Source organism: Gavia stellata, chromosome 13 (assembly GCF_030936135.1).
Source record: "Gavia stellata isolate bGavSte3 chromosome 13, bGavSte3.hap2, whole genome shotgun sequence".
Classification (NCBI taxonomy): Eukaryota; Metazoa; Chordata; class Aves; order Gaviiformes; family Gaviidae; genus Gavia; species Gavia stellata.
The window spans coordinates 7,163,675-7,182,594 of record NC_082606.1 but is presented as its reverse complement, the minus strand read 5'-3'; the positions used below and the strand labels follow the sequence as shown (position 1 = coordinate 7,182,594).

Here is an 18,920-nt window from a genome sequence, read left to right as displayed (position 1 = left end):
TCATTACGGGACTTACTGTAACAGGTTCATAGCTCTTCTGTATTCAGACTAAAGTCTCTGCCTTACCCAAGTTAAGGCTACTGTTGGTTATAATTACTTGATCAATAGGCTTGGCTTGACCACTGCAGTTTACAGTTATAAGAGAGCTACAGCTTCAAGTAGGAATAAGTAAATATGCAAATACCACAGTTAGAAACGCTTGGATTGTAAACTACTGAAATAGGAGGAAATTCACCTTCAGATCAATGTATTTACCACCTTTTGAGTCCTCCCACCCTTTAACATAGATGTTTTACAGGTTCCTTACATAACTTCACTACCAGAGTTTCAACTTCGCTCTTGCAGCATTTCTTTAGAATTTAACATGCAGTGTTTCACAAAGAAAAAGGAACAGAGTATTACTTATTTTTTACCATCAGCATGATGGCCACATCCAGAATGAACTTATTCTTACCCTCTTTGGTCCAAATAAATTATTATAAAGAGTCCGAAAACTTTTTCGGGTATAGTTGCAGCGATAAGCTCCACCCATGAGATATTCAAGTACAAGACCAATATCTATTAGGCTGATATGATAATCTGGTGGAAGATTTCCCTACAAAAAAAAACAAAAACAAAAAAACCCCAAAAACACACACCAAAATAGGGACTCAGAATAAGAAAACATAACATACATTACATTGCCTGGCTAGACATATCACATCATGTTTAAACTGGCACACGGATATTATTTACAGCCACTGGTTTCAGTCTCTGAATATTTGTACGAAATTAATGATAACTGATTCACAAATTTTTGGGGCCAGATTTTTTTTGTTTTGTTGTTGGCAGTGTTTATAGTTGAGGACAAATTTTCATTTGATTGACTCGTACAATATGTCAGTGTCCATACAAGCCCGAGTTGTTTGCAAGGGTTATACTGATGAAATTAAATAACTTTGTACTGACTATCATATAAAAGCATGACTTACTTTCATGGTGAGCATCAGGCATACTTTACATTTTATGGAAACTTATATTTAATCATAATATTATCTACAGAGTTAAGACTACAATGCAGAATATGATTTTAGATTAATGCGCAGCCCAGAATCAAAGAAAAAGGCAGACTATAATTTCCACTGTTACAATTAAAAACTGGATAGTGGTATTGACTCTGCTGGAACCATGAGCTGAAAACTGTGCTTCATTGTTCAAGCTACATCCTACATCAATAACTGATTCTACAGCACCACCGAGCAGTTGCTATGATGAAACAACTATATCCTAAGCAAACACATCACCTCCATGTTAACCCAACCGAATCCCCGAGACTGCCGCTGAATGAGTGAGCCATGAAAATGCAATGAAAAGGAGGAGAGACAGACAGAAAGCAGAATGCAGAAGAGCATTAGTAACACTCAAAAAGACAAACACTGAATGAGAAAAGTGTTAAACTATGAAGCAGATCAATATGAATTATACATTAACCCAGTACTGCGTAATTCCCACATCTAAACCTCCCAGAAATAAATGGGAGATTTCCTTGCAAAAAAGAATACAGGCTATTCAATGTAGCTGAATTTTACTGAATAAAAGCTCCAAAACCTCAAAGAGAGCAAATGCAACAACAAATCTTACAATGACCCTATTCATGTATAATGAATGAATTTACACATAATGGAAACAAATGAATAACAAATTTAGGACTTGTAGCACTGAGAAACAGAGCAGGTTTTCTCCCAGGTAAAAGTAGGATTGATGGGAGAAAAGTAACTAAAAAACATACAAGGAAACAAACAAAAGGGAACAAATTCTGTGCTCTTGAGTGGGGCTTCCAGTTAACATAGCAGGCCTTTCCTTCCACTCCTCCTTTACAATGCTGCATTGGGAGCATCTTGTGGAGAACAGACAGTATCAACCTAAATCTCAGATGATATATTACACTACCAAGAGCTTAACTTTCCTCTCCATAGATTTTAAATTACTAGCAGTGCATTACAGCCATACCCGATTTAGACTGGCATCACTGTTTGTCACAAGAAGTAATTTAACTTTCCTTAACAGCTAACATCTAATTTCAAATGCCTACTTTCCTTCATGCTATGCTTCCTTTTACATTAACCATGTGAGTCAACAGTAATCATGCAAATGTAATGCTGCTCTTAGTTAAGCTTACCTTTTTCACATCTCTGACTAGCAAATGCAGTGTATTTGGTGGACCCAATCTCTGAAACAAAAATCATTCACAGTCCATTAGAGCTTCAATTCTTCAGATTTTTTGCAAACACAAATGTAATTCATGATCTGGCACTGTAAGCAGAACTTTAGGCAACCATGTGCCATCACACTCTGCAGGGGTGAAAAGAAGGAACTGGGCTACAGTGACAAACACATTTCTATCAAGAGCTGTGTAATCCCTTTTTTATAATCCTTTAAGTGGTGATTCAAGTCACAGCAGTTTTTGGTATTGTCTGGACTTGTACTTGCTGCAGGAGCCATAAAGGGACTGGAGGACTAGACTGAGGTTATATGTTGTATGAATGCTGCCCTAGAGAACCTGCCACTTAATTGATGGGAAGAAAAACAGTCTAGAAATAGTTATGTTCCTGATGAATTTGCTGTGGGTTGGGGAGAATTTGAATAAAAAAGCATGACGTTCTATGGCTTAGGGAAAAACATTTTGCTTTGCTGGGCCACAAGGAAAAATGATACTGACTTCTGCAATGTGCTAAGAATAAAAGTTGCTGTGTACATACTTTGCCAAATTTACAGGCTTATTTCAATACTATTAAGGTATACATACATGAAAAGTAATTGAGATTAAAAGTAAATGACCACTACTAGCTGGTATTAGATTTTTACTATCTACATCAGTTCTTTAAGTGTTCTGAACATACATTTTAAATACATCACTATATTTACATAACAAACTGCAATAGCTTCTGAAAGCTGCTGTAGGTTTATTAATTAGGAATGTGTATATGTAGTAAACCAATAGGACATTATATGTAGTAGCAATGGCTCCCTTTACCGCTATCCAACATCTGTGTATTGTCAGAGCTCAGAGCTTTTTGGAAAAACAAGCACATCTCAGAAGGAGAAGAAGAAAAAGGATGCCCCTGTTAAATACAGTAGCAAAGATATCACAGGGCATTTTATTATTTCTGCTCGCTTACAGTATTATAAAGTTCTTCCAGTCGAGGAATAGTGAGGAAGTGCTGCATGTTCACTCCATTCTCAATAAGTAGTTTCACAAAGTCCACTCGATCCAGAACCAGTGCATCCAGCATAGCCTGCTCCAGGGAATTCACCTGAATTGCAAAACAGAGAATGTGAGAGTACATGAGCACAGAAGAGTTGGTTGGCGAACAACCACAAACATTTTCATTACTTGGGATATTCCCAAATTGCCAAATATGTTGATTAATCTGTTAAGTGAAAAGGAATTTAGAAAATTGTATTTTACCCATGTGCAAATCAATACAGATGATAGAGTTTTCCAGTGAGGTTCTTGGGCGAGAGGAAAGCAGTGAAAGAAACCTTTAGCAATACAACTGTAGCTTTCAATCATTTTGTTTAGTTCTTTTAACTAGCCAGGCCTACCATGCTTGACACATTATGTGAAAAAGAGATTTACTTGCTCAACATGATAGGAACAAGTTAAAAATTAAGAAAAATGTACTGTATACATTTAAGTGTACTGTATACGTTTAAGAAGAGGCTGACATCATTTACCCTGATAACTCACATATGTATGATCCACTCAAATTGCTGCCTCACAGAGAAAAGGCAACATATAATGCTGAAATACTCAAATCATTTGGGAAGAAGCACTTCCTCTTCCTTCATCAACTTAGCTTTGCCTTTGGAAAATGTTGGTCAGGAAGTCTAATGGCTCTTCTCTTAATATGGTCTAAGGGGTTAGAACCCAGTAGGCGAGAGGAAAATCCCTTGAGCAGCAATCCCCTTGACACATGAACTTTAATCCAGACAACAAAACAATCTAACCTATTGCAACCGGACAATGAAGCACTTAGAAATTGAGATGTTTAAACTACCTTCACTAGATAAATAACGTGTACAAGGAAGGATGAATATGTTCACTGGTGCTCTTATTTCCTTCTGACAAGTGCAGGGAAGAAGATGCAGCAGATAAGCACTGACTTGTACTGTTGTGGTAAGGCTGCATGTGCTGCACACAGGATGAGAGAGGGATTCCTGGCTCAAAGACCGAACAGCATCCCTGCAGAATCTACTGCTGATCTTGTGAGAATGTGCAAATGAGCATTCTATAGAATGAAAATGTATATTTTCCTTCTCTCTTTGTCCCTTGAGTTGAAAAAAAAAAAAAAAAATTCTTCAACAGTTTTAATACAAATATTTTCATCTCACCCAGTTCAGGAGTTCAAGCTTTCTTGGGTCTGTTTCTTCTTCTGGCTCTTCTTTTCCTTTTCCTCCCTTCTTCTTCCCTTTTCCTTTCCCTCTGGCTGTTTTAGTCTGAGCTGCTGGAGATTTCTTTTCCTTCTCAGGAGCTGTACCATCAGGAGCTGTAAGGCTTCCTAAAGGCTGTATTTAATAATGCATTAGAAGTATTAGAAATCCGATTAATTGATCTTACAGTGACTATTTCATTGACTACACTCCTATTGAACTCGCTCCCCAGTCACCACTTCTCACATACATTCAATTAAAAATGATAATTTCCTTAAGTATAAGGACCTTTTTGCATAGTCACTTTTTTAAAAGCTGTTATGTCTAATGTAGTCAATAACACTGAAAGTCAAAGGAGTGAAGTAGGTAGGCTGTGGAATAGTTCTCTAGCAAAATAAAATCAGTGCGAGAGGACTGGGAATAGACACTACTCAATTTTGTGACACTTCAGTTTCTTTGCTCTCAGTGAAAGCCATAGTTGTCAAAATAAATAGCAACAAGCAGGATAAGGAGCTGGACAGAAAGAGCTTAACAAGAATGTTGCATGATGCCAAATAGCACCCATAGTGCGGAGGCAGAAAGGAAAGGGAAAAGAGCCACTAACTGGTTCATTTACATTCTGCAGACAATATTTCTGTTTATACCACTTCAGACACATTTGCTCTTTGCAACGTCCTTCCCCTTTCCAACCTATCTACCCAAGACAGGCAGGCACACATGCAAGTAACTTTTGCATGTCTGTGATCTGGAGGCTTAACTTGCTCCTGCTAATGTTTAGGTTATACAACATCCACAAACATATAAACTGCATTACAACTACCTGTGCTCTGCTCAGAGAACTACAGAACAAAGCCTTTAACAAGGCTTATTTTCTGTGGTTTTGTTAATCTTAGAAAAAAAAACAAACAAAACTTCTCTGCCTAGCTGCCATGAATCCATTCGTAAGCCTGGACAAAACTGCAGCTGTCAACTTGCATTACAGGCTAGTCTGAAAGCACTCTTTATGAATTTGAAATTACAATGAATCGCAGTTGGCTGATACTGTTTCCACAAGTTGTTGCATAGTATGAGTATGAAATAGGCCAAGGCAGTAACTGGCTTCAGTTGCTAGGTGGTACCTCTGAATCTAAGCACAAGAATGCAGAGATTGGAACATTCCGTTCAAATAAATGTTTTATAGTAATAATACTTTATTATCTTTAGGATGCTTAAATCCTCTCTGTATAAGCATTTTAATGAACCTTAAATATTGGAAACATCACATTACTGTAAGTGAAGGAATAGAGCAGCATATGCAGCAACATTTGTTTAAATTTAATTATATGGGCTTCCAAATGAAATAAATCTCACCATTATGTAGAGCGTGCACATGAATAGTGTTCCTTTGAGTGTCATTTTATTGTATAGTTTCAGGAAAGACAACTAAATTAAAAAAAATTTAAAAAAATTCTTGCACTTCATTCTTACTGCGTCTTTTAGGCTGGTCTCCTCATGACACTTTACAGTAATCCAACACCAGATGGTTCACACAGTAAAGCAAAAAGCATCAATACAGTGAGACATGGAAGTGGCTTAAATAGAGGATTTTAGTTACAAAGATGAACAAAGGCACTGCAGTGTTTCACCGTTGATTTCAACTAGTGCAGCATCAAACTCCAATAATTTGAGAAAGAAAATCCAATTTCAGGACCTAAAGCTTTACTGAAGATCTGCTTCTTAGTTCATCTGGCACAGCTCTGCCTGCCAGACCCTTGTTTTCTGCAATGGGTTCTTCCGGTCATCAGGATTTTGCTCCATTAGTCCAAACAGCAGTTTTTACAGCTGTTAATGCAGTGAGCAATACAATTCCTTCTAAGCAGCTCCGTGAATTTACTGGCCGCATACTTTAATAGGTAGCTGGGGACCTTGCCAACTGCTAGCACATGTCAATGACACAGACACAGTCAGAAGTCTAGGCAACACTAGTGCATCACACAAGTTCACCAGGGGTGACCAGGACTGCTATAGTCCAGCTGTACATAAGGCCACAGACTGTTTCCAGTAAATGCTTTTTTTTTTTCTTTCAAATCCCACAAGGAATCTTAAATAAGGTTATATTTCTGCTTGTCATGAAATTGCTTTTCTTTCTTTCACAGAGTTTAAATTCTTGTTAAATATTTGCAAATGGCAGTATAAGGAAATTTCAAAACAAATAGGTCATCCTTAATTAAGGAGATATCCTACATCAGTTTGGCATAAAACAGAATTCAATACTGTTTCTCCTGCCAACAAAATCCAAGGTGTGGATATTCCATCACTTATTTTAAATTGTTAACAAACAATATGACCAGGAAAAAACTTTGTCTTACTGGCCAGTGGTGTCCAAAGACAAAGATCTGGCTGCGTGCAATGTCTACACGATTCCAGGCCAAAGCCAGGCTGAGCTGGTCTGGAGCAGATGCATTGGTACCTAAAGAGAAACACACAGATGTTTAGTATTTCATGCACGATAAACCAAGATTCAACAGCGTTCTGTAACTCACTTCTCCAAGAACTAAAAAAACAGCAGGCATGACTCCATATCATACTACCATTAGAATAATTATACCACAAAGCAGTGGATTCATCAAATCAATTTATAGCAACTTCCATTTAAGCCCATAATCCTAATTTCAAAAGGATTAACCACATTCTCTCCCTTCTTTCCTTAAAGCCTCCACATTGACTTTATATTCTGATGCTAAAGGTAGACATTTAATTGTTCCAAAAGATTCCTCCTCTCAGCTCCTCTGGCTGATGCTGTAGATATGAGTATAGTAATTCCTCTCTTTATTTCTTAGCTTTGGGGACTCCAGTGATTGCATATTGAGCCCGTATCAACTGTTACATACCTGCAGACAGAAAACAGTTGTTTCAGCAAACATAATAAACTCCAAATAAATATGGAACTGATCCTAAAAGGGCTTAAAGAGCACAATCTGAGATCTGGAAAAATCCAGATAGTCTTTCAAACTTCGCACCTTTTTTTCCAATTTCATTAATATACGCTAGAACTGCAATAAAATGTTTTGAAATATCAGTAGTATAGTTGTTGCAGCATTCCCATCCCAGGCTTTCAGGTGAGGAAAGCCACACAAAACTTTCAATCTAGATTTTATGCTTCAAACTAATCTGAACCTTAAGCCAAGCATGTTCAGGTTACTTGTTAGAATCCAAGTGAATAAATCAAAGACTTAAACATCAAGAGTGAACCTCAGACAGTGTATAGGACTAGCTTCTTGGGATCAATTCCTGCATCCTTCCTAATTGCTTGCAAAACCCACCTTTGAGGAGAGCAGTTAAGATAGACATCTCAATGTCCTGTTGCCCTTCAGAACCCATGCGGAACACAGTAATCTAAAGGATAGCATAAAACCAAACACACAAAATTACAACACATGAAAGAGAGAGACTAAACATGTAGATAGAAAAAAGAGCAGATTGGTGAAGCTTTGTTATTTTCTAAGACCTGAGATTTTCAAAAAGTACAGTTCCACTAAATTTTTTTTTGAAATTTAATTTTCACAAAAGCATTTAATTAAATTCTTTCAATAAAGTTATCCTAAAATATCCCTGCATTGGTAAACGTGACAAACTTGATGAAATTCTTCAGCAAACCCGTGAATTTTGAAAAGTGGTGACAAAACGGCCATGCCAAACTGATTGTTTTCTGACAGTTCTATTACTTTCCAGTAGTAATGGAAATGCCAGCTTTAAAATAGAAATGCTAGTTACCCAAGATAACTATCATAGCATTAATTTTATTGACAATAACACTGAAACATTTTTTTAGTTGCAGGATATCCCACATATTGACAACCAAAAAAGCAGAATCAACTATTAAAGAAAAGCAATTACTTCTAGTCACATTTGCTTAGTTGACGGATGGGTGTCTATTTGATTGCAGTACAGAGCTGCATTACTAGAAAATACAGCATTTGTCATATTCTCTTCCAAGTGGCATTTGCAGCTGGATTAATCCTTAGGGAATTTAGTTCTGGCACAGGTATTTAAATACATATTGCTAAAAATCATTCAAAATTGCATAATGTGGCTTTTATGAACCCAAGAACTAAGTAGTATCAAAAGCTGATTAAAAAAAAAATAATCAAGGAACAGAGATAAAATGAAAATGGACCATCTCTTCTTGCAAAAGTCCCTCCCACACTAAAGGGAATTCAGCATCAAATGTAATGAACCTTGGAGAAAAAAGCACTGGAGAGAATGGAAGAAGAAGGGAAACACAATTGGGAGAAGAGACTTTATGATACTATATAGGATGTGAGGAACTACTTGTTGGCATTTAAGTATTTTGTTGTTATCTTGAAATGTATAGATATGTAAGCAAGCACTTCCTTGGCAGCTAAGATCAACATTATAAAGAAAACTCAGAGGCATAAGCCTATGCCCAGCATAATCTCTGGAAAAAGGCCAGCTTTTTGGAGAGTGTGGAGAATATGAAACTGGTAGAAAGTCTGCAAACAACCTGGCGATTGCTTGACGCAGATTCCCACCCCAATCCTATGTCATTTCATTTGTCATAGGACACCTTCCTGAAAGACGTTGAGAATGGCTTTGTAGATTAATCCTGAGAGCTACTGACATGTTTTTTCATGTGTTCCTTGACTCAGCCAAAATGCTCTAACTTCACTGAGTATTTTGTATGAGCTTTTAGCTGTGAGAGGCTAGGCTCCTATGGGCATGTGTCTATGACAGAGAACATACAACAGTACAACTGGCATTATACTGGAAGAAATAATTTTACTTAACATTTGAAAAACTTCAAAACCAATTTCAGTATTCATCTTTCCAAAGCAGGAGAAAGAAAAAATAGCAAACATCATTAAACTTCTTCATAATGTAAACTTCCTTTATGTTCCAAATTCTTTGCTAGCCACCTTTCTACGGACGTGAGTCTTAAAGAGTGTTGAAAAGTAGAACAGGGTATCTCAGAGGATCAGAGTTCATTCAGTGGATACGATGAACTGGATTTCTGGAGATTTTTTGTACTCCTCTTTGTTCCTTGACTGGAACATCAGCGATAATTCTAATCTGATAAAAGCGCTCTCCTCATTTCCAATGTTTACTTTAATTGCTAAAGCATAATGTACCAAGCCTTGATTGGTACTTTGATCACTGGGAGCAGCTTGAATAAAAAGAGGACTAGCATAAAGCTTGATGTACAGATTTGAGGAAGTTTCTTTGCATTACGATTAGTACCACTGTGCTGAGTTCAGCTCTGTATCCTATTACTCTAAGTGGGGATCAAGTGGTATCCTTCTTGCATTAGCTGTTCACTCGTTAATAATGTCACGTCAGTATGAAGCCACACAACAGAAAAAGATGGAACCAGAAGCATGCCTGTGCATGGTAGTGACAGCTCTAGCAAAAAATGGTGGGACTGTTCATGTTCTGTGATGTCTGTGTAAATCAGGTCAAATTTTAGACAATTTGATTCAGATCTTATTTGCACAAAAGCTATTACTTAAGAATCAATGGCACTTACAGAAGTAACATATAGGGGCTGCTCCCCTTTTTCACAGCAATGCACCTGACCTCATGCTCAAACTACATCACTGCATCGATTCTGAAGTAAGTATGTCAGGATTTAGGCTTAGATAACTAAAAATTACAGTGTGTTCATCTTCTTTGCTCCAAATCTGAGACTGGAAATGCAAACACTGGCAGCTACTACATGCCGTATTGCCATGGCAAGTAACAAGCACCTTTCCTCCGGGGAAAAGACTTTTTCCCCGCTTCCATCATACTTCTCTGGGTACCAGAGCCAGATTTATTATTTCTCATCGAACAACTAAACAATTACTTCTAGAAATCAAAAGAACATTCCCTACTGAGAAGAGTAAGAACCATAAGAAATGCCACATTCAGTTTATTGTTTACTTAAAATTTTAAGAAAAAAAAGTTTCACATCATCTATTGGAGACATAACTAAACCTGGGAAGGCCAGAGTTTAGAGTTTGTCTCTAAGCCGACCAAAGACAGAAAGTGTGGGCTCTGTGGAAGGAAAACACAGTTTTAAGAAAGCATGAAACACCATTCTTCTAAGAACTTAGAAAAAATTCCCTCATTTCTCACCCTCATGAGAAAAGGTTCATCTGTCATTCAAACAGGTTTTTTTATAGCTGCTCCTGTTATATGTGTTACTTCCTTAATGATACAATTAGGCATCCTGAACAATGAAACTGCCCCACATTTCATGCTTAAATTCAATAGCAGTTTGGTTATCTGATTCCCTACACACAATCTGAGGAGAAGGCTGTGGTAGTTCTCTCTTGTTTCTGTCTAATAGAAATACTCAACTTCAGCAAAAAAAGATAAACATATCAGCCATACCAGTTCCAGCTGTAATTAAAAAAAAACACAAAAAAATCCATCAGACTGTTCATCTGCTATTAAAACAGCTGCTTAGGATTTGTGTGAAAGAATGAAATGGAATTATACCAGGACTCGAGGGAGAGGTCATATTTACAAAAATTCACTACGACAACTAGTCAAAGGAAAACACTCAAAGATTCATTTTGCCTGCAAAGGCACAGTGAACACAGTTTCAAGACACTGTTCACTGACGACAGATGTGAATGTTAAATTTTTTCTTTTCCTGAGCACACTTTTCTCTGCAGCTGGGATATGGCAGATGGGCAGCAACCTGACTGAGTGGTACAGTACATAGAACAGGCCTGCAGCAAGCCAGGATCAAGCAAGGCTGGGATCTTCAAGAACAGTTAATGTTTCAATTTCTTTAGAAAGACCTGAATAGCCCATTTTACTGGAATGAAAGGCTGTTAAAAGGTAACTATATCAGAAGACGAAAACTGTGCTGGTGCACTCTGAATGCTTACTGGTCCTAGGAATCCTTTCTTCAATTATCTTTCCTCTACTTTCTGCTGTTGATCCTGGTTTTAGTGCATTTATCTCAGGGTCTTAGCCTGCCTTGCGGAAGTCTGTGAAAAAAGACTCCTATCAACTTACACAGGAGAAGAAGCTGAAATTGGTTTTAGAGGCCTTCCAGAAGGCAAAACCCCTTTCTTGGCCTATGCTTATGAACGAATGATTGTGTACATTAATGGAGCTATATGGAAAGGGGAAAAAAAAAAAAAAAAAAGTTAAACTATAACCCTGGGAGAGTAGCACTTGAAAGTACTCCGTAAAGTTTGATCACAGAAATTATCTTTGTGATCTACTTTTAGGACACTTACAAGTTCTTTTTTTTTCATGCACTCCATAAGAATGACGAACAGCTGATGAGCTTGACTCCTGTTGTAGTTAAAGGTTTTCTGGATGGTAACTAGAAGCTGGTCCCTAAGGGATTCACTTATTATCCTGAATGAAAAATGAGACATAAAAGACGACATTGCCAGAATTAATACATATTCAGAAGGCCTGCTGTTTGAGAAACAATTTTTCATCCACCAGTGCAATGACTTCATTTTGAAAATAAATGAAAACGCACAGCTTCTTTGCATTCAGTACAGGTAAGGACTTCATGAAGAGTTAACAGTTATCACGAAATTCATACCCAGACTGGCTCTTAGGCATCTTAGTACCTCAGCACTGATTTAAAAACTGGCCGGGAACTTGAACTATCCTTTCACCCTGGAATATAATGCAGATAGCTCTTGCTCCTGTTATGTATTATAGATTTTTGTTACGAAGTTCAGTCTTCAGGATTTCAGCAGTACAACTTACAGGACCCCTACCTTTGCCTCTAAATGTTACAAGGCCCGTTGCATATAGCTAAAAATCCAAAAATATTTCGCACTATTGATATGTCACCTGGGTTATCCTGGTTATCCTCTTAATCAGAAGATTTAAATTGCTAGTGTATCTGAAACCTCGTAATACCCAACTGAGAAACAAACAAACCAAAGGATGATTGAAGAAATTAGATCAAAAACATTCTAGAAAGGTCAGAAATGTTTGATCTCTCAAAGCAATCTGAAACAGAGCCCTTCAATCTTCATCCATTTCCTAATAAAACATACGTATTTTCAGATGATGGCAAACATTACCAGCAGACATTCAAAGCAGTGAGACAGCTGAGCCTGTGAAGTGCAGTAAAATTCAAAGTTCATTGTGAGAAAATGATTCTTTTAGACAGCAGGCCTGACAAAAAATTCTCATTACAGACCTGCCTTACCAGATGAACACATTTATCTCAACATAATTATTGGTGAGGAAAATTGGACACTGCATCATATGGACTGGGAGAGAAACTCATGCAGTGAGCAGATCTCAGGCAGACTGATCCTGATAAGCTCTTTCAATTACCTATGAGCTGACAGGAAGGATGTATGAGAAAGAAAAAAAAAAAAAGAAGGGAAGTTTGATCTAAGCTAAGGAAGCTTGGTGGACGGAAAGGAAAAGAAAGTTGCTGAATCATAAATACTGTTGGTACGATTAAATATGTACTATATATAAACATCAAAAAAATCCAGCATCAAAGCTGCTCTCCCAATTCAGCAAATAACATCTGCACTGCTTGACAATACTAGTTGTCTGCTTAATATTTAATCCAAGCTAAGAGCCAACTTCAGTTGAGGAAATATGATACTTCTTCAATGCAAGACAGGTGTGCCATACCCTGAGCAAGACAATATACTAGGTTTTTGCCTGAATCTGGATAGTAAAGATAAAATCCTGATATTAACAATGACAATGGGGAATGTATGTTACTTGACTGGGAGAAGCAATATATTAAATTATAAATGCAATACTCCACTTCCACTTGGAGTATTTGTCAGGACAGATCTTTTACTCTGCAGAGCAGATGAGCTTTACGCTGCTAGTGTAGGCTTTGTATCTTCTTTAAATTAACAATACTTTCTATCAACCGAAGGGGCAGACAACCAACCATAAAAATAATAGACTCCAGAAAACTTTGGATTAGGAGTGACTTTTACAGATTCATTTGGGCAATGGACAGGAGGACTGTGGAGCAGAATGCTCCAGACAAGATCCTCCACTCTGTTCATGACATCAGGCAGCATTGCCTTGAAGAACCATCATAGGTGCAAAAACCAGCAAGAGAATGGAAGGAAGCCCAACATTTTTTCAGCTGGTCTGGCACTCTTGGAGTATGAAGCTCATTCACACAACACAGTAGAATCAGGCAGTACAAATTTTGCAAATACATGCACTAATTAACTTCAGCCCTGGCCTGAGAAAAAGAGTAATTCTTGGGAACCACTTGCTCCTTGCTTCTAACACGCCCAACCCAGCACCAAGTATAGTGCAGCAAACTTTGATGGAGCTTGTATAACAGTGCACTGCACTGAGAGCAAGCTTATTTCAATGGACTGTCAAATAAATTCCAACTGGTAACAATTTCTACTGACTAACGCCAGGGCTAAGATCAAACAGGCAACAAAAGTTGAACGACAACAGAATGCTTCTGTCCGTAGCATTCCGTCCCTGAGGTGTTTTTTTAATGAAGCTTTAATGAAAGAAAGGCATATAGTCCTACATTGTCCTCCTGAGAAAGACACAGCTTTGGTGAAGATCTCAAAATCTTACCCTCCTTCTTCTGAATACTTGTGTGCAAATGACAGAATATCCGATGCTCGTCCGCTACCATCACATATCACGACAGGGAGAGGGGGTTCTTCTCGTAGACACTCTAAGACAATGGAGATCACATTGGGACCCCCTTCCACTATGAGCCCAACTACAGGAACACCTTGTCCCAGCCCTGCAAAAACCAGAAGAACAGAAACAAAAAAAGAAGTGTCATTGAAACTTAGTTTAAGAGGTTGAGATATTATGAGTGGATGAGATTGCTGTGTTACAGCATCGCTTCAAACCAGACCAGTTAGGAAAAATGATGGCCATTTCATGGCCAACACCAGGAAAAATGTCCACATGCCGTTTCATAACCCCGAAAGGAAAACAGTAAGATGTCTCTCTGCCCTTGCTCTTGCATCAGCTCCATACTGATCATTTATTCACTCAGTGTTGGTGAACTGTTTGTAATCTCTTTCGACAGACACCATGTACAGACAAAACAGCTAACCTGATTCTCCTATTACTTCATTAGCTTCACTGTTACTTGGATGGCTCCCAGCTACTGTGTCTTTGATGCTGTAACTCTTCATTGATTACCTACAGGAAGTCTTCAGTAAGGTGATAATATACCTATGCTTTCTCCTAAGAGAAAAAATATTAGTGTCTTTATTATGAGGCTGAAATGGCTGGCCGATGGAAGAGACGACAGCTGAGCATCCCTTTGCTGTCCCTGCCTCACTGTGATCTCCAGGCATAGGATGACAAAGGGAAGCCCACAGGTCACATGGTCTCAGTAGCCTTGGTCACAAGATACTTGGGGAAATGAAGGACAAAACATTACCTGAAGGCTGACTAATCCCACTATTATAAGCATTTGAATTCAGTTCTTAATCTGTAAAATGACCAGCGTTTTATAAAGAAGATGCACTTTCTTGTATGGCTGAGAATGCGTGAAAGAGTTCGTATTTTCGACCTTCATTCCTCTCTGAAGAACAGGAATACCATGCACAATAACAGCAGAAGCTTCCTGACATCCTCCTATCAGTACACCCCAGCCCTGATAAGGAGGAGTCACAGAACATGGGCCGGCCTGTGTGTCCATGAAATCTTAAGTGATTCCTGCTGAGACTTCCAGAAGAGATGCCTGTGCTTGAAGTGATTAAAAAGAAACAAAACAACTCCCTGTATGTTGTTACTAGTAGGTGTACTCCAGCCCTTCACAGAACTCTAAATTCCTATGTGTATTCCCAACTTTGCCCTTCTCATGACAAAAACCACCAAACACTACTTAAATCAGAACCAATATCCCCATCCCCAGTGGTATTAAAACAAATGATACAGAATATCTTGCCTCTGGGCCCTGACTTCCTTATCTTCCAAGCCAGTGCTCCCTTTTACAATGTTACAACTCTCCCAGCACTTCTGTAGAAGACAAAGATGAAAAAAGCATAGCTAACGTTAGCTATTCCTAATGTCTGTGGGCAACAGTGCACGACACTGTCTCCACACTCAAAGGCAAGGGGCATAATTTTGGTGAGTTCAGTTTCTTAAACTTACCGTAGGCAAAAAGCAGTACTTAAAGACTTCCCAGAACGTTTAGATGTCTTGTGGCTGATCTCTAACTGCGCCTTTTGGCTTTACCCGGTGCTCTACTTCATTTTTCTGCTCTACCCATAAGAGCACTTAAACCCTATTAGAAACTTTTGTAGAGTTCAATGCAATTGTCGTTCTGAATGTTTGTTTTTTCTTATTTATATGGGCCTACACAGGTTATAACGACATCTGTAAGAAGTCAGAAAGGCAACTGTTAGAACTGATGTCTATTCTCCAGTTGCTCTTAATTGAAGTCTGGGTTCAAAGACTATTAACTTTTTTTGGACCATTTTTAATTAGGTGGTGGTTGTGGTTTTTTTTCAAAGTTGCTGGAAAACCACAGCTACTAATTTTTTTTATTTATTTAATCTTTAAAAAAATAATTTTTTTCTACAATGATGTTAATGAAAAGATGTCTTTTAAAAGAATTTTTTTCTAAGTAATGACAAAGAATTCTAGAAAGTTGTTTTAGAGAGGCTGTAACAACTGGCAGAAATTTTAAAACTGCACAGAACTCTAAATGTGAAAGCACTGATGTAAAACTATCTTGATAATGGCTTCATTAAAAATCAAAATCCCAGCTGAGTTTATCTGGAAGATCAAAGAATTTTGAGTGTGATATTTCAAATGAAACTAATTCATATGAAAGAGAAAATAAAATGTTAATATGAACATTTGGAATCAGAAACCACTGAGCTGCACAGGATTCCTGTAAAGAGGAAGTGTACAAAATCACCCCATTCTGCATCACCTCACCGATGCTTACGAATTCTAGCTAGAAGTGCACAAATTCTTTACATTACACTTTCCTTAAATTCTTACTGCTTCTTCTCGCTATTATTGGTCAACTTTTCTTCCTCCCTTTATGCAATCCCTACTTTTCTGGGTTTTCTGTGCTTTTAGATGTAGGCTCTTTCACTGCTTATCAGACAACATATGTTCTAGTTTAGTCACATAGTCCTGATCAAATTCCTGCTAAAAATTGCTGGAAGAAACATTTAATTTCAGTACCTTGAAATATATCAAGCCCTTCTTCCCTCCCTTCCTTTAAGGGGGTATATTTACAGTTTGCCCCACAGTACTTACGTGTGTTAATTTTCTGGAGGGAAATGTGTTTTTCCAACTGACGTCGTAACTTTACTTCAGCTCCATATTTACCTAGCGTACCATTGTCTGCCAGAATGAAGTGGGTATGGGAACTGTTGAGCACAGAGAGCTTACTTAGAGGGTTTGACATTGTTTGGTAAACCCGTGTTACCTGTGTGTCAAAAGGATAGATGCACCTAGATTAGAACTAGGAACTAAATGTGAAAATCCCCCACACCGCCCAACAGAAGCACATGCCTTATGAGGAAACAAATCAACCTGACCTTTTTAACCAAAAATAGAGGAGAATTAGAAATGGAGCTTGCTTTTACATTCAAAACTTGAACTTTTCACAGCACTGTTTTCTTTGGAGGATGACAGTCACATCTGTGCACCCTCCTGCATGTTCCCCTAAGCTCATTAATGTACTCTCCTTGATCACACAGTGTTACATAATCCTCTTACTGCATTAGAAAATACATTCTCATTTGGAGTTCCTAGTAATTAATATGCCGCTGCAGAGTACCCATCTACAATAAATGGCAGTCTTGCACACATAAAGGCCCTTAAATGATTTACAGAAGTCTGAGTATGCCACACTGAAGTTAGGACCTAAAACTCTGTCACCACAGAGAGGTCTCTACTACTGAAAGCAATGGAAACCTCACTAGCTTCATATTTGAGGTCATATATGACAACCTGACAAATGTACTTAAACAACAGCTTTTCTTCAAGAAATTGTTCAATTTCAGCTCTTAGGCATGCTTTAGAAACTGAAAATATTAATACTCCAAAAAGATGAACAGCGTATTTTGTTACGCAGCTGACATTGCTAATTACATAGGAGTTTCCTTAAAGACTTACATCTTTTCCTATCAGATCTTCCTTGTTTTCTACAATGCCCCACGGTGCAATTCCTATGGCACATATTCGTCCTCTAGATTTGGAAGAATGATCTTTCAAGGCATCTCCCACATGACGAATGACACCTACAGTTACAATTAGTTTAATTAATTCTTGGCACTTTTGAGAGATCTCTAAACAACAGAATTTTCTTCTTGCCGCTCATGGAGCTACCTGCTTTTCTGGATTGCTTTCACTACTAAACTGGTATCTCAACTTTGTAATAGAACATGCAATGCAGACAAATCCATGCTTTTATTTTGTAATAGTTGAGTGTAAATCCTATTGCCTTTTCACATCCTTGTTCTGAATTCAATGAAGACTTTGAAAGACTTATTCCAGTTACTTAACTTGCAACAGTGTAATCTGTACCGTAGTCTGGAATTATATTATTCACAGCTGGAATGCTATCACTGGGGTCTGAGCAAGCAAAAAACCCCAACCCTATAGTTATCTAAGAAATATTTTTTCACTAAAAAATTATTCTGAATAGCAATCATCACCTTCCCTTAAAGACATCAGACCTTTGTTATAAAACGAATGTCAAAGGAATTCATTCTTATCTTAGATAGTTTTCTGAGAAATAATTTGATATAAAGATTTATTTCAGCTAAATAAAGATCTTGTTATAGAAATATTATAATGAAAGTTTGCATCTGATTTTTTTTTTGAAGATCATTCAGAATTGGTATTAATTAGAAACCAACTGGTCTCAAAATGTAACAATACATAGGGAATCATCAAAACATCTATTTTTCAACATGTCTTTCAAATTTCGGATATCATATCAGACACCATTTTTTGGACAGAGTCTAGGATCAGTGACAAAAACCTCCTGGTGGAGTTACGTGGAGTTGCTGTGCAACTGATGTTTCAGATATGGTCAAAAAGGAAACAGAGAAACGTAAAACTGTTTCAAGTGGCCAGAAGACCGGAGGAAAATGCAAACAGGAGATTGCAATGTCTTCAAGTAGAGACATTTACAACTGACCTCAGGGTTGTGTTTCAAGATTGCTAATTTACAGTCATCCATTTATGAACAAATGCCTTATACAATTACAAGGCAGAATGTGTGCATGCGTGGTGATGGGTGATCCCATGGAGACACTGACTCAGGGATATGACATTTAAGGCGGATTATCAATTGATCACTAACTCTCAGAGAGATCACACAGCCTAAAGGCTAACTCAGTCCTTGGCTGCATGAACAGGGAAGTGTCAAATGGAAGCAGAAAGGCTGTTTTACTTCAGGGATTAAAAGCTTCATCAAGCACTGTCTCAAAAATGACAGCGTCCAAAATTCAAGAAGGCTGTTAAAAAACTAGAGAGAGTTCAAAGCAGAGGTGTGGTAATGACTGAAGGACTGAAAAACATGCTTAGTATGA

The 18,920-nt window shown here is 37.8% G+C and overlaps 1 protein-coding gene across 1 annotated transcript in view; it reads right to left on the bottom strand.

The window, feature by feature from the left end:
- TRPM1 (transient receptor potential cation channel subfamily M member 1) overlaps positions 1-18,920 on the bottom strand; it is an 85,909-nt gene that overhangs the window by 22,802 nt on the left and 44,187 nt on the right. The window contains exons 5-15 of the mRNA XM_059824114.1: positions 17,497-17,621; positions 16,633-16,804; positions 13,966-14,140; positions 11,649-11,772; positions 7,716-7,788; positions 6,762-6,862; positions 4,375-4,548; positions 3,159-3,293; positions 2,159-2,209; positions 1,284-1,319; positions 455-595 (exon numbers count right to left, since the gene is read on the bottom strand). Coding sequence (XP_059680097.1) covers positions 455-595; positions 1,284-1,319; positions 2,159-2,209; positions 3,159-3,293; positions 4,375-4,548; positions 6,762-6,862; positions 7,716-7,788; positions 11,649-11,772; positions 13,966-14,140; positions 16,633-16,804; positions 17,497-17,621 — 1,307 coding nt within the window. The remainder of the gene's footprint in view (positions 1-454; positions 596-1,283; positions 1,320-2,158; positions 2,210-3,158; positions 3,294-4,374; positions 4,549-6,761; positions 6,863-7,715; positions 7,789-11,648; positions 11,773-13,965; positions 14,141-16,632; positions 16,805-17,496; positions 17,622-18,920) is intronic.